Below are 15,899 nucleotides of genomic sequence, written 5' to 3' on the forward strand. Positions count from 1 at the left end.
TGAGAGTTGGCTATATTTGTTCTAGTAAACTTAAAATAAGTTTTGAGAGGCTTACAGAGTTTCCAGCACAGGATTTACCCCTTGTGCTTTCTTGACTTTATTTTTTTAAATCCCTAAAAATCTAAAATTCCTAATTATGTTGATCTGCCATCACCAAAGGATAGGCCAAAAATGTACTGCTGGTAGGCAAACCATGTATGTATGTACGCGTGTGTGGATACGTAAAGTTAATATACATGTAACGATGAAGCACCGTTCTCTTGGAGCTCAGGTGCTCACTTGTGTGCTGGTTCAAAAGCTTCGTATGTAAGTTGCTCCACATCGCAAGCTTCAGCTGTTCTACCGAGTGCACTTCTTTGCCAGCAGTGAAGCTGTTGAGCTGCCTGTCCCCTTTATAGTGGTTCATTCTAGCTAGTAGTTATGTGCCCTGTGATGTGGGAGGGATTTTTGTTTGTTTGTTTGTATTTTTTTTAAGATCTAGGGAGTTTGGAATAAGAGAACTTTATGATACTTGTGTGTACCCCAAGGCATATCTGTTTCACTGCATGCCTTGAGAATCAGTAAACAGAGGGAATAACAAACAATATGTATGTTTAGAAGATAGTATAGTCTGTACATAATCTGAAATCCAGTATGTGTCAGGCAGCCAGAACTGTTCTGTTCCCTCCCTGTTTGTTTAGCTTGGCCTCTCATATTCAAAGAGCTTCTGTAGGGTTTTCAGTCTTCACGGAAACATCACACACATCCCTGTAGGTATAAATATGGCAGTGGGCTGGACAGCTGATGTGGGAAAGTTGAGGCAAATTTGAAAAAGTTGTTCAGGGTCACAGAGAGCAGTGTGGAAGTGCAGGGTGGCACCAGCACAGCCTGGCTGGGTGCCGAAGTGTGTGTCACCTCGGTGCCATTGTGAAGGACAGCAACTTTGGGGCCTGTGTTCTGCTCCCCCGTTTTTTGCCATGGGGAAGCAGCTGAGACTGAGACTAGGATTGGATATGACCACTTTTTTCTTCCTCTGCTGAATGTTTGGAGGCAAAGCTAGGGGTCAATGTCTCTCCTTTCATTGCAGAAAGTGGATAACTACACTCGGAGGTTTCTGCCATAGTGCTTGCCTAAGCAGAGGGAAGAAAGGTGCTGATGATGATTCTTCAGTTGCCTTCAAGAGTCTGGTGTACCAGAGGCTGCAGATTTAGGAAATCCTGCAGACACTCCTTACATAGTCTTTGTCCTCCTGCATTGTTGGTTTCTTGGATCAGAATTAGAAGCTGGGTGGGCTGTGGGACTGGTGAGGTGGCATGAGACCTTCCTTGGCAAGAAACCCACCCCCAAAAAGCCCAAACCCAACCTCCAAAAAACAGGAGAAAATAATGCTTCTTTTGTAATGCAGCTGTAGAAGCCATCATCAGCAAACTTGTCTTCCCATTTGGATTCTGCTGGACTGAACTAATTTGTTGCATTTAAGCAAAACCCCATTTGCTCCATCACAAGCTTTGCTCCAGAGTGCTGAGAATGAAACCAAGTCCTGAGTTAGTGACAAGCAATCCAGCCTGTAAGTGCTTCCCTGGTTTCTGTCAAGGAAATGTTTGTTTACAGCAGTACAAGACATTGTACAAGTACAAGTACAACTGCTTAATTATTTCCATCCATTAAAGTGTTATTAAGGCAATAGGAATCAAAAGAGCTGTTATCAGGAACAGAAGGAACTTTGATCAGCAGTCAAGCAATAAGTTACATATATGCCACATGTGTATATCCCACATTAGACTTCGAAACATTCTCTGGTTTTATAATTATGTATTTTACTGATGTTGTGTCTCTAATGTTTTCTCCACTTAAAAATGAGGGAAGCAAGCAGAAAATAAATGAATGTGATGGAAAAATTGATGGAAAGGTCTGATGGACCAACATTGTTAATAACATAGAAGAAAGTAGGGTGGCTGGTGATTTAGCTCAGTGGTGACTTGGGCCTATCATTAACATAGACATTAACATTGATTTTAAACTAACGAGCTAACCTAAACTTCCAGGCTTGAACTCAGTGAAGCATAGGGTGTTCTGCCTCTTAGGGGCACGGCCTTTGTTTATACGGGGGATTAAATGAAAAGGAACTCTTGTTCTGTACAGTACGTTATAAACAAATACATGGCAAGTAATTAAACATGGGATAATACATGGCAAGTTAGACAAGGCTTGAGGGCTCTGATAAAGTAATTGAAATGGAAAGTGATGCTTGAATGGTTTGTATGCATTGTTAGAACCAACAAATTAAATTACAGCCTTGGTAATATCTGTGCAATATTTGTGATATTGTGCCTGATGTATTTTAAAATTAAAAGAAGATTCATTCCTCTCATGAAAAACTTTTCATATGCCTCAGACGTACTTGAAGACTCTTGCATATAGCACCAAATGTATGGAGAGCTAGTTATAGTGTATCTGATGTTCTGGGCTATACTTTATCATGCTAGAGTCCAATTACTGAAATGGGCTTCCTACCAGCTTGCAATTCATTGCAGAGAAACTGCAGTGAAATATAATGGTCTTTTTGATCCTACATATTAGTATAATAATGTGATTTCTCACTGCACGTTTGTTAGCCTGCGAGGAAGAACATGGATGGAAGAACATACTCTGCAACTCCTGGAAAGCATGTGTAGCATAAAAGTGTACTAGGATAATTTGCATGTATTTTTTTACTCGTGATGGTTTTGAGTCTGGTTGGTCAGCAGACCTAAGCAGCTTTTTAACTAGGTCAAGTATATACATCCATTCATTAAAAGGGGATGCGTGACTGGTTAGTTAAACCTGCCAAATATAAACCAGATGCTTCAATGGTAAATACTGCTTTACTCCTATACTGCAAGAAACAAGCCTTGACTAATTAAATTTGAAATAAAAATAAATAAGTTTAACATTGTTTCTGTGCCATAATAATATTTTATTATAGTTCTAGTGCAAATATGTAATAAAAGTAATATTTTAAATTATTTTACAGTGAAACTGAAAATTAAACCTTTAAGATAAAATGAATATTTTTTACATTTCTGAAAAGACTGTTTATATTACACTAAATATAAATGTTGTGAAGTTCTGGTCAAGACCAATAATGGCATACAAATTTACAATGTATACTACAAATCAGAATACACAGCAGCTGTCTACAAAGCTAGAGGACTTCTCTGCTGTTGGGACGGGTGTAGTAAGGGGTGGAACACCTGGAGTTTTAGTTTTGGCTACCAGATCTGCTCTGGGTTTTGTCCTGTGACTTAAATGCTTTGTGTCAGATTGCTCTTTCATAGCAGAAATGAATGATACCTCCCTCACTAGTGGCTGAGAGACTGAGAGCAGTATTATGAAACAGAAATGTTACTCCAGTAAGGTCCCATTATAACTGGTTCTTTACAGCGGTATTGGTGCATGGTCATGTGCTTAAATTGTATTTTGATTCTTTTGAATGCCAGTCATGATGATATAGGCAATTTTTTACTTGCACAAAAACAAGCATGAAAGAACCCCCAAACCAATAGCAAAAAACCCACCCCCCCAAAACAGGGGGTAACTGCAGGACTGGGAAGTGCTCATTTCATGGGATTTTCCCCTATGATATTTAAGTGCCATCTCTTTTAGACTGTAAATACTGTATTTTTAAGAAGGCATTTTCTATATTTTATGGTCTTTTGGGATGAGGGGTTGGAAGGGAGGGAAGCATCCTTTTCGTTCTAATTTTTTTTTTACATTCTCCTTCTCTATTGTGCCCTTTTAAAAAAAAAATAAAAAACCCCCAAGCAACTAATCATAATGGCTAGTGTGGTGTGCTGCAGATAAAACAATGAGATTGATTTATGGGGGCCCCAAAGTTCAGATTAGCCAAGCGGCTCAGATGCCTGGTTAATGAGTAGACAGCCTCTTCCAGGGGAGGGGCTTGTGCTTTCTTCTACCAAATGACACTACTGCTCTGAATATGTGAAAATCTTCTAAGGTTTATAACTGCTGTATTTTTTTCTAGAATTGTATGTACTGGGTTTGCTAAAAAATTGGAGGTCTTCACCTGTTGGGGAATTAATATGTATGTGTTTCATATTGTTGCCTTTGAAATGCACTCTTACCTAGATGGAGGTAACTCACTATTTTATTTATGGCTTTCCCCTTTGTGAGTCTCTCTTGTGCTTCATTCCATAATGTTAGTCTCTTTCTATACATCTTACAGGCACACATTAAAAAATGGTTGAGCGATTGAATCACGCAGTGTTGCACAGTTTGTGACTGAGTGACATGCCAAGGAGGTTATTTAGTGACTAATTTCGAAGGGGAGGAGAAATTGCAGGCTTGTTGTGTGGAAAAGTACTTCGGTCTGTTGAAGCAGCATTACTTAGATGACCGTGTAAAGCAAGATGGCCTGCCCCTGTTGTGAGCAGAGGGAACAAGGAACACTTTTACTGTTTCAAAACCTTTTCCCAGAAGGCATGGATATACAAAATATTATACTGTAGACTGAGGATTTAGATTCAAGGCTAAAAACAAAAAGTGCTTTATTAGAAGAAGTGGAACCAAATGCTCATCTCACTGCTGTAGCCATACAAGTGATTTCCTTAAGTAACAGTAAGTGGCTTTAATTATTTCAGAGCAAAAATCTTATCCAAGATTGTTTTATTTGTCCATAGGTGTCTAAGAATGTAATGAGAGTGCTACTGTTTTTAATTGTAGAAACAAATACTCAGGGTAGCGTCAGGATCACTGAAGAAATTATGCCTGAAAGAGCAGACTGTGTAGGATTTGGTCTGAAACTCTCCTCTCTGCTTGTTTACATGGTCCATCTTGAGCATGCAAATTGACTTAAGGGCAAAGTGAAGCAATCAAGCATTATTTTTTATATTACCATTAAATTTGTTTTGTGGTTAGCTAGGAATGTTATGGATCTGTTTTACGTTCAGTAAACAGTGAACTAGGTATTCTTTGTTTTTCCTATGGGAGCTTTAGGGCACTTTATGCTATGAATTAAGTTTATATGTAGTCAGGGATATAAAAGGACATACTGAGACATGTAAAATAGCTTGAGGTAAAACATTTGGATTGCTGAAGGGACTGGGTTCATGCATAAGTGTGCATTGAAGATATAGGTGGAAAATAAAGGACAATAATGTTAAGAATGTGTTTGATGCTCTATGGCATGGAAAGGGAAATGATGCTGTGGCTGACCTTCAAGCCAGTGTATGCGCAGTTACAATATGGTATCCTAAAAATTTTTCTCTTGAGGGTGAAACAGTGCTTATGCCATAACCTTTGTGTACACCTGCACAACTGGCAGAAAGGAACGGAGACTGGATGTTGCCGTGATATTGAGTGGCATGGTGATGACACCTGATTAAGGTTCACTCAGGATGCCTTCTTTCTGGAGGGTCATGTTTATGGGCTCTAAATTCCACCTCTTAGGATAGCAAACATCATCTTCTGGTTCTCCTGTTTTGTTCATGTCAGCTTCTAGCCAGCTGAGCCTGGCCAGAAAAAGTCTGTGAACATAGAAACTGGAGAACTGGGTGGATTCACCATTGCTTACCATCACAGGCTTATCCTAAGAAACATCTTCTGTTGGCTGATTGATTGCAGCATTGTTGATCAAGGGAAAGAAAAACTGTAGAATTAAGATAGTAAATGGAAGAAGAAAACCCCAGTGGTTCTCTTGCCATATCTATGTATGTGCAATTAAGTGTTCTGTTCTGGTGTGATCAGTCACTGGAAGCAGAACATTACAGTTTCATAGAAGTTCTGAGTGTTTTAGCTCAACTCTCCTTTCACCATAATACACAGATTTTATGGCTGGACATATACAAAAACTGTACAAAAGGAGCTAAACAACTGAAACCTAGATGCGTACTAAGAGTGGGAAGAAAATTATAATAAATGCTGAAATTTCTCAGGGGGTCCTGTGACTCCTTGTCTGGAAAATTATCCAGGAAAAAACAATGGAAATACATGGGACATGTTAAGAACAACTAGCTGGGTCTTGGAGTTCCCCATTCATGGGAAGTTTGAACATTTGAAATTAGTTTTATTTTACCAGCATGTGGTTCCCATAATGAAAAACAGTTGTGAACCCTGGCAGCTCCTAGAGCCTTGTACTGTGGGGCCAGAATCAGCTGAGGGCAGGTCTCCAACTTAGCCTAGGTCAGCTGTTTCATGGTCTGAACGCTCTCTTTTGAGCACTAGGGAGCCCATTCTTAGCCAAAATTGCCAAATAAACTTCTAGCCTGGAAGCACTGCTGAGGCGTGATGGACATTGAAACCTCTGGCATGTCTTACTACTTGGTCTAGAAGATCACCCCAAAGCTAGCAAGTACTCGCTCTGCTGAAGAGTTCATGGAAGAGCTAGGGTCCTTACCCCAGGGCAGACTTTGACCCAGTTGCTCCAGGTCTATGAATCTGGAAAGCTCTAGAGCACTCCAGGAATGTCTGATAAGAAATAATGTCAGGGTTTGACTGAATCTGCTGAGTAGGTTTTTTCCAACTTTTGTCTTTACTGATGTTTTTACCAAATGTTTCATCTCTTTTGGTTTAGCGTTGTCTACTGGAAGTATTTTTCATTGGAAAGTTCCTGACCAGAGAAAGCTGAAAATTATGCTAATGTGTTTGCCGTTTTCAAGTATGTCACTGGGCAGCTGGAGGAACTTGCAGCTGCAGCCAGCCTGTTTTTTTTTTTTTTTAATGCAATGATGTAATAAAATGCGGAAATTTATAGGAATTAAAAGGCATACTATGAGAAGGCAAGAACAGATAAATGTGACAACCTCCCAGTGATGTCTGATAGCATAAAGATTTGGCTTCAGACAGGTAGTCATGGTACAGATACTTAAAAAAATTCATTTTCAGACTGTTTACCAATTCTGTAATTTTCAAGCACACCATTTCTTATTGTAAATTATTTAATTTTAGAAATATTAAAACCATATATGGCAGGGTTTTTGCAAAAGTGGATTTGTACTTTTAGCTGTCCAAACCCATGAAATGAAAGATGAGTCATTACAGAAGTGGCATCATGTAGTGCAACTACTGATTAAACTGAGTTTTCAGACAACTAGTACAGTAAAGCTGTCAATTTTTTTAATGAAGAAAGAACAAACTAATGGATTGTCTTGTTGTTGTATTTGGGGTTCTTGTAATTAAGTCTTTCCTGATAAGAAAAGTGAAGGATTTCCTCACTTTTTAGAGGATTTTCATCTGGTGGGAAATTTCCATAAACGATCCCTTTACAGACGATTAATTTATTGCTATTGTATCAGTACTTAGCATTTCTGTAGCTTTTTCATCAAAGGCTCTCCAGGCTCTCAATAAAATTCTTTCCATGTGTCCTCTGTTCACTGTTGGGTGAGGCAGCTTGAGGAGCACAGGTGCAGTTTTCTCAGGGAAATGCAGGGTGTCAACGGGAGAGTAAGAAAAGTAATAGCTTCACATGCCTGAGAGGTGATTAATGGAGTCTGCTGGGAACTCCAGGGTGTCTCCAAGAGGCTGCGTGGTTAAGCTCCATCTAGGGAACATGCTCCATGTAGGTATGTTGGCAGGCTGAAATCCTTGGGGCAAAGCCAGTTGCTGTGTTCTCTGTTGACGTAGACAAGGCCTGGGAGAGCAATGGGAAGGGCTGCCAGGGCAGAAACTCTGTCCTACTTTTCCCTTTGCCCGTGTTTTGCTATGAGATGTTAGCAGATAATGGCATGAGGCAGGCTGTACCTCTGATATCCAGCTGTGTGGTGAGGTGAAGGGTTGGTGTGGTGCTGATGAATCAGAGGTAGGCTTAGTGCTTAGTGCTAGCTGGCATTGCCCTGTTGTGCGCACAGGCATGGCTCCACATGCCCTGTCTGGTGTGTGCCACAGGTGAGAATGATGTGTTGAGGCAGCTGGAGAGACTGAAGTAAGGATAGTTTCTTCATTGTGAGCTGCCCATGTTGGCACAGACCATATGAGGCAGGACAGCCCTAGCAAATGTAGACTAAAGATCAGCATAGTGTTGTTTTGGTCCTGATGGACAAGTCAGACTGGATTGTGCTGCAGAAATCATCAGCTGTTGAACCACTGAATAGTACCTCGCTCTTTGCTATCCATAAGGCTTATGATACCATGACTGTGTCCTTCTTTCAGGGGAGCCATGGTATTCAAGAGGCCAGGAACTGCCCCAAGCTTTGTATTCTGCTGTATGCAGAGACACTGGGTCTGCCTGCCCTTCATGTAAGCTGCTGAGAGGAAGACTCTTTATAAGGTCATCCATTTGGGTGGATGAATAGGTGGTTTGTTGCCTTTCTGCCTTTGTCATATTCAAAATACAGCAAATTATTGAATATGTCAGCCAGATTTGAAATAAAGAACATAACTGGTTTTATATTATGTTCCCTCTTAAGTATATAGAGACACTCTTCAGTGTCTCTGTTGCTCTGTTTTAAAAAAATTAAGTGCTGTTAGACTGACCGAAAACCTCCACAGAAGATGTTTAAACGTGGTGGGATCTTTTTTACTACAGAAAGTGAAAGATTCTTAGTGATGCCTTTTCCCCTCAAATGTTTTATAAACAAATTGTTGCTAGCTGTTTCCCCTATTTTAACTTGAGGACTGACAAAACAAGTTTCTATTTCAAGGATGTAAAGTCTACAGGCAGTAAGAACAAGGAAGAGCTATGTGCTAAAGGAAAACCACACCCTCAGGCAAACGTATTACATGTCTGTAATCGCAAAGCACATGATCCTATGCTTGCACTAAAAAGTCCTTTTTCTTTTGCCCTCAAAGCAATTGGCTGCGATAGCACCTAGTATTTAGAAGCTCAGATAAGCCAAATATCCTCTTTCTCTGTCCCTGAGTCATGCAGTTGAAGTCCAAGAACATGTGGCTCAAGACAGTCTGCGTATTCAAGGATGTGTTTTCATTGAGCAACATGGGGATTTTGTGGTGGAGAACAGAAGAAAAACGGCACAGAAAGTGGGGTATATGTGAGAGAGACTAGTGTGCCTTGAATATCACACAGAAGATCTATAGACGAGAAGCAAGAAGAGACCATCGTTCACATTTTTAAAGTTGCCATTAGCAAAGAATCTGGAGAAAAGAGAAAAGTGGAAAGAGAGAAAATATCTACCAGGTGGCAGAAGACACTGTAATCCAGCCGGTAAGGCAGCCTGGCTCCCAACCACCAGCTCATGCCCTTGCCCAGCCCACATGCCCCAGGGCACCTGCCCTGGGCACCCTGGACTCTGTGCTCTCCCCTTCTGCACACTCCACCTAGGGGCTGAGTCATGGCTTAAAATAGAAAGTGAACTTTTCAGGAAGGGGTTGTCTGCCCAAGCGTTTGTGCCCTGCCCAGCCCAATGGGGTCTTGATTCAGGCTGTGTACTCCAAGTGCTATTTTAAAGCAAAAGTAAATAGCATTATATATGCCAATACCCAGGCACAAGAGTTTTGAGCAATAGCTCAGTCCTGTATTTGAAATCCTGATTTCCATCTTAAAGTATGGCAGTATGTTAAGGTGGAAAACAGAAAATTTTCTTTGACTGATTTCTTTCACTTATGAGAAGTGAATGAGCATATACAGGAATATGAAGTCGAGAAGTTAGGGGAAATTAAACCTGTTGCTTTCAAATCTGCCCATAGAAATTTTCTCTTCTCTACAAGGTAACATTGGAATTTTCCTCTCACTGCAGCCCAATGTATCCCAGTGTCTATGGTTTCTGTGCCAGATACTATTGCATCTGTTGTAGCTTTAGCTGAAGCAACTAAACAGAGCATGGTGTAGTTTGTACAGTAGAAACCAAGGAGGATTTTCTTTCTCTGCACTCTTTTCTCAGTGCAAAACAGCTGTGGCTATCCCTGGAGGCATCATCCGAAAGCTGCTCGAGTCAGTAGGAGTCTTTTTGTTCTGCTGGCCCAGGTCCAGGTTCTGAATGCACAATAGAGCTCAGTATGTTGCAGTGTTTCTTCAAGCTGATAGAAAACTATGTCGAATGCCCACTGATAATTTTATTAATACTGTTTAGTTATATTTCATTTTAAACTCTAGACTACAGTAATTCTCTGTGCCAATGCAAAAACGATCCCATGTTCCCCTTTGGCTTGATGACTTTCGTCTGTCTCATTTATGACCCATCCCAGTGCGCTCCTTTGTTCTGTTACACTTATTTATTATTGCTGCTGCCCCAATCAGGTTGTCTCCTTTCTTATTTCTGATACCTGATACTCCAGACTTTTGATCTCTGGCCCTGGGGAACGTCATTTGTAATTCCCAAGTGTGGAGTCTGCCGTGATGAGAACAGCTATTGTTTATATACCGCCATCACAATTCCCTCACCAGTGGAAAAACCTGTGGTGGGGCAGGCATAGAATATAATTTCTTGCTTAATCAGCTGTGGATCACTGTAACTGCAATGAATCCAGTCACATTGTCAAAGCAAGGAGTGAGAGGGGAGAAAAATGGTGAAGATTTGAGATCAGCAGCTTCCACTGCACATTAGTGTGTGCTCTGTAACTTTAAGAATATATAGTCAGACTTGGTGATGCTCACTTTTCTACAATCCCTTGGAAGTGATGGAGAGGGAAGCTGAAATTGCCAACACAAATTTTAGGAGGTGTATTTTTTTTTCTTATGTAGCCAGTGGAACCCAGATGACTTTTTTATCTTCCTGTTTATCCACCTTATCCTAATGGCACCAGAGCAGGCACATGATGCTTGCTAAGGGGAGAATTTCTCCTGTGTCTGTCATTCACAGTGTTCAGCCATCTAAGAGGTCATTGCTGGGCAGACTGGGATGCTACAGTCTCAGAAGCACATGTATCTATTGCAGATTTCGCCAAGACCTCTGTTAACAAATCTGATACTCACAGCTACTGAAGCTGAAATCAGGGGGTTTGGTGCCAGTGACAGGCCTAAACAGTTCTATTGGTATGGAAGTTTTCCCTTTCTTTTCCTTGCTTGCTCACTCCTTACTGCTGGCAGTTACTGCTGCTGCTTACAAAACTATGATAAAATGTTTGGTGACTTTCTGAGCATGTGTTCCACAAACTGGCTGAAGCAGTGTTATCTTTGCAATGAAGCAAACCCGTGGCACGTGTTTTATAGGGTCAAACTGTTTTCATGCAACTTGACTGTGTTACAGTTAATAAATGTTTGTGGATGTTGTTCTCCTATGCTTTGTCTATCCTTTGTGCAATAAAGACCACATCAAGTTATTAGCAAAAGGCTAAATCCTGCACTGAAGCAAATGGCCAATTAGTTGTAATATATATTTTTCTTGTCTAAGGACTTCAAGTCTGTTTGTGATGCCAGAGCATCAGCATTCTCTTCCTGGTTTGGAATCAGTGAACTCTAGCGTGTGTGTCTGATCAATAAACTTTAGGCCTGTCACTGGCACTGAAACCCCTGATTTCAGCTTCAGTAGCTGTGAGTATCAGATTAGGGTAAGATGGCATTTGTGTAAGTAAAATAATTTTTAAAACTCTCATATTCGTTTAACATGCAGCCCATTTTATTGCTGTTTATAGTTGTTATTTTCTTTAGGCACTGAAGTCACAAAGTGTTTTATTTATGCAGATGACCAATTATTTGGTGTTGAGGGTTTGGGGTTTTTTCCTTTTTTTTTTTTTTCTGTAGATGTCAAGGGTGTCACAGCCCACATCATGCTTTGCTCATTCCATGATTTTATACCTTGTATGTTTTTCCTTTTCTTTCCAGATGCAGAGGGAAATTGCTTACGTGGGCCGAGATGGCCCAAGTGCTTCTCGCCCTGGATCTGCCACGCACCCTCCACACGTGATGCCCAGCTCTCCGCCCTCCACCCCAGTGCCCCACTCCATGCCTCCCTCTCCATCCAGGATTCCCTATGGCGGGGGCCGGCCCATGGGTGTGCCAGGCAATGCCACCATCCCCAGGGACCGACTCTCCAGCGTGCCAGCCTCGCGCTCGATATCGCCCAGCCCAAGCGCCATTTTGGAGAGACGGGATGTGAAGCCAGATGAGGACATGAGTAACAAAAACCTTGCCCTGATCCGAAATGAAGGTCTGTACGGTGACCCCTATTTGTTCCACGAGGGGAGGATGAGTGTGGCTGCACCCCACTCCGGACACCCCCTCGATGTCCCCGACCACATTGTAGCCTACCATCGCAGTGCCATGAGGTCATCAAGCACTTACTGCAACCCCTCTATGCAGCCTGAGATGCTGGAGCAGTCCTTGTATAGACAAAAGTCACGAAAGTACCCAGAGAGCCATTTGCCCACTCTCGGCTCTAAAACACCTCCTGCCTCACCCCACAGGGTGGCTGACATGAGAATGATAGATATTCATCCTCACCATAGCGCTCACATTCCCCCCCACACCATCCAGCCTGACAGGTCTTCCCCCAGCCGCCAGTCCTTCAAAAAGGAGCCAGGACCAGCTGTGTTTGTGGACGCAAAAGCACGGAGCACCCTTGGCCTGCCGGGCATGGCCGAGGCGATGCCCTCTCCAGTTGACAAGCAGGCTCTTGGCTATGGGTCATCTGCGATGCCCAAGGACAAGGAGACAAGGTAAGATGGAGCTGGGGCTTAATTTATGCAAATAAGAAACATTCCTGATCTGCACATCTTGTGTCTTTTAACACCCAGGGGACAATGTAATGTGTAGGAGGCTGCTGCACTGGGCTACAGTGTTTATTAGCTGTCTATCAAGGTAGTTAGTAATTTAGAGGAGATGTGACACCACCCGTTATTAATCTGAAAGTATTGTCAACCCATGATGAATCCCTAGTTATTTTCATTTGTGTAAATTTCAGTCATTGGAAAAAAACATAATAAAATAAAATGATTAACTAGGATTTTTCTTTCCAGACAACCAGATCATGTTACAAGAACAAATGATGTTCTGTTCCTGCTAATAAGGGAATATATTTCACCCCCGTTAAGAATGACACTCTGATATTACAATTTTGGTTCTTTATGGAGTGGAGTTTTTCTCATCTAGTGTTAGGAAATGGGAAGAATTTATCATTACTGTCTTATCTCCTGTAAAACATGAATTTGCATAAAAATAGGACAGTTGTTTATAATAATGTTCCTCAAGGGGAAACTGCTGAGAAGAGCAAGCCTGTCCCAGGGAAGAAATTGAAACAAAAATGCTGTTCCCAATGATTTTTCCAGCATCACAAATAGTTGGTGACCTGACTGTTGTTAACTTTTGTGCACTGACAATGATGACAATGATCTCTCCTGTCTTTGTAAGGACCAGATTTATGCAAAGGTCTGTGAAGGCTTCTCCTGTCATAGACCCTACCGTAGGAAAGAAAAATCATTACACTGCCAGTCGGTTGCTGTGTGTTTGTATGAGTTACGCTAATCTCTAGCGTATTGTTTGTGCTGTTAATTTTTATAGAGCTCTTTAGGGAAGTGAAGATGAATAGCTGGAAAATGCTGAGCTCACAGAGGCCAAAGGTAACTGCTGACTTCCCTTAACTACTGGAGAGATACAGGACTTCATATAGCCCCCAAACTTTCCTTCCACCTGAGCAACCTGCTCAACAATTAGTTGCCTCTGACCATGCTTGGCCAGAAAAAAGAATGTGTTGTGAGGTCCATTAGTGGAGGGAAAATGGAGGATGGGAGAAAATTAGCCATCCACAAAAATTACAGTCTTATAGCTTGGTAGTTGTGTTGACACAATTGTATGAGTTAGGGCATGTTACAATCTATCAATGAAACCTGATTTGTATCTATTAATTTCCAAGAAAAAGTTGCAGGTACCTGAAATTTCATTTCAAGCTTCCATTATTACTACTAGGAAATAATTTGAACAATATTTGCCAGTTCTAATCCAATAGATAGCTTTCAGATCAAAAATTTTACAAGATTCATGTTAAGGGATTGAAGATAAGGGAGGACACCAACAACTTTCCAGTCTGTGCAACTTTATCTCTCCCCTCTGGGCATCTCATCTGCTCACTCAGGTATATAGGTATGTGCAGGGCTGTGTATTTGTGAATATATAAAGAGAAATTATACAGAGAGTTCTGCAGCTCATTAAGGGGAGCTTTGCACCAGGAGTTTTAGTCCTGGTCCCAGAATATACTTAGAGTGGTGAAAATAACATTTGCATAATTACACTACCAAATAAATACATGACCTTAAAATTCAGTTTGGTGTGTATTAGTCACATGGCACTGAAAAAAAAAACCAATTCTGAAAGCTGCCCTTATGGGTTGTGGGGTTTTTTAACCTTGAGAAAGTGTGACTTTTTAAAAAATCATTTACCAAAAGCAATTCACGCAGATTCTTGTGTTTTCTAACCACTGCAGAATGGTTAGAATTGGGTTTGAGTTCTGCAGACAAAAAATGCTCTAAGCCTTGTTTTAGCTTGGTAATAATTTCATAAACTTTGAAAGCAAACAGTGCTGAGATTGTACTAAGCTAAACAAGGAACACTAAGGGTATCCAGGCTGAGGTGCTCTTTCCCTGCTTTAGCAGGGGCTGGATTGTTACAAGGTTGTTGTGAACACCAGAAAGGAATCCCATGCATTGTTGTGTAGGACTCACTGTATACACCCATAAGCATTACAGCTGGGCTTGCTTCTGTCAGTAAGAATATTTTGGGACGGGGGAGATGGGGCTGCATTCATCTTCTTCTAGCCATGGTAAAATGAGGTGTACACTTGCTCTGTCATGCATATTATCCACTTGCTGATGACTGTGCAAAGAGCCTAAAAATGAAGCCACAGAAACAAAATGGTGGTGCGTTCAGTCGGCCTGCATGCAGACACTGTCAGGCGTGGGGTGCCGGCAAAAGGGCAGACTGAATGTCTGTTACCCTTGGGGATACTGAGGAGGGAGGTCTTTTGCAATTGTGCACTGTGGCAAGAGAGACTCCCCATCCTGAGTCATTGGAGTGAGTTGAGGACCCTGCAAGCATCAAACCCATCATCTCAGCACTGTTGTTCTTTCAGTCCCTAGTGGAGTGTGCTGAGAACAAAGAAAACATCTCTTGTGCCATCTCTTTGTGGAAATGACTTTAAAGTAGCACTGTCACAACCTCAGGACAATGCATAGTTTAAGTCAGAGAAAAGATTAAAATGCATAATGACAATGCCAGAAGTTAAACTGAATCTCTCTTCACCTGTTAATTCTCCTTCAATTTTTCAAGTCCAGGGCTGAAGTGGGATATATATGTACTTTATCAGAGTATGTCAGGTACTTACAGCAGATCAGACCTCTCACTGGCCATATCCTGTTTTTGTTGAAGAAAATGGGTCCATTACCTTTGAAATGTTAACTGTAGCAGATTTGGGTCTACAAAAGATAAACCCCAGTATTTCCAATCTCTTCTTTTGGAGTTTCATGTTTTAGTTTTGCATTGAGGAAGCCAGTCTCATTAAACCTGTTAAAGCCAGAGTTGAGGGGGATTTAATTGCTTCATGTAATTCTTACTTGTATCTCTTTTACCGTGGGTATTTTCAAGGTAGCTACTTCTGCGGTATAAAACATTGAATAAATTCTCACAGTAATTAATTTACCAGAAGAGTTCCATATAAAGCTCTTTTACAACAGTGAGATGAAACAGGTTCATGGAGATAAAAAAAAAAAAGTTAGTATTTATATGCACATTAATAGCAGAAGTTGTAACAGGTTGCAGCAGTTCATCTCTGAGGGGTCATCATCCCTTAAATCTGAGGTTTACAAGAAGAGTGAGTAAATTTTTGTGAGTGAGCATGAGTTGTTTAAACAGTGATTTGCTATCATATTTTTTGTAGCCCATTTATGTAGCTTATGGTGGGCAGTTTTGGAAGTCACTACAGGCAAAGCAGATGTTTAAATGTTGATAAACTGGAAAAGAAGCTGTTTACCCAAAAGTGCGTTAAATTAAATGCTATTTAATTTACATCATTTGCATTTAAAACACATGTTGTGTTGCAAAA

At 41.0% G+C, this 15,899-nt stretch overlaps 1 protein-coding gene across 9 annotated transcripts in view; it reads left to right on the forward strand.

Moving 5' to 3' along the window:
- Positions 1–15,899, forward strand: part of KIAA1217 (KIAA1217 ortholog) — a 346,280-nt gene that overhangs the window by 283,990 nt on the left and 46,391 nt on the right. For all 9 annotated transcript variants that reach the window (XM_086467178.1, XM_086467180.1, XM_086467174.1 and 6 more), the window contains one exon: positions 11,693–12,525. In XM_086467178.1, coding sequence (XP_086323304.1) covers positions 11,693–12,525 — 833 coding nt within the window. Of the gene's footprint in view, positions 1–11,692; positions 12,526–15,899 lie in introns of those variants that run through there.

The sequence above is a fragment of the Leptosomus discolor genome, chromosome 6, assembly GCF_034619465.1.
Source record: "Leptosomus discolor isolate bLepDis1 chromosome 6, bLepDis1.hap2, whole genome shotgun sequence".
NCBI lineage: Eukaryota > Metazoa > Chordata > Aves > Leptosomiformes > Leptosomidae > Leptosomus > Leptosomus discolor.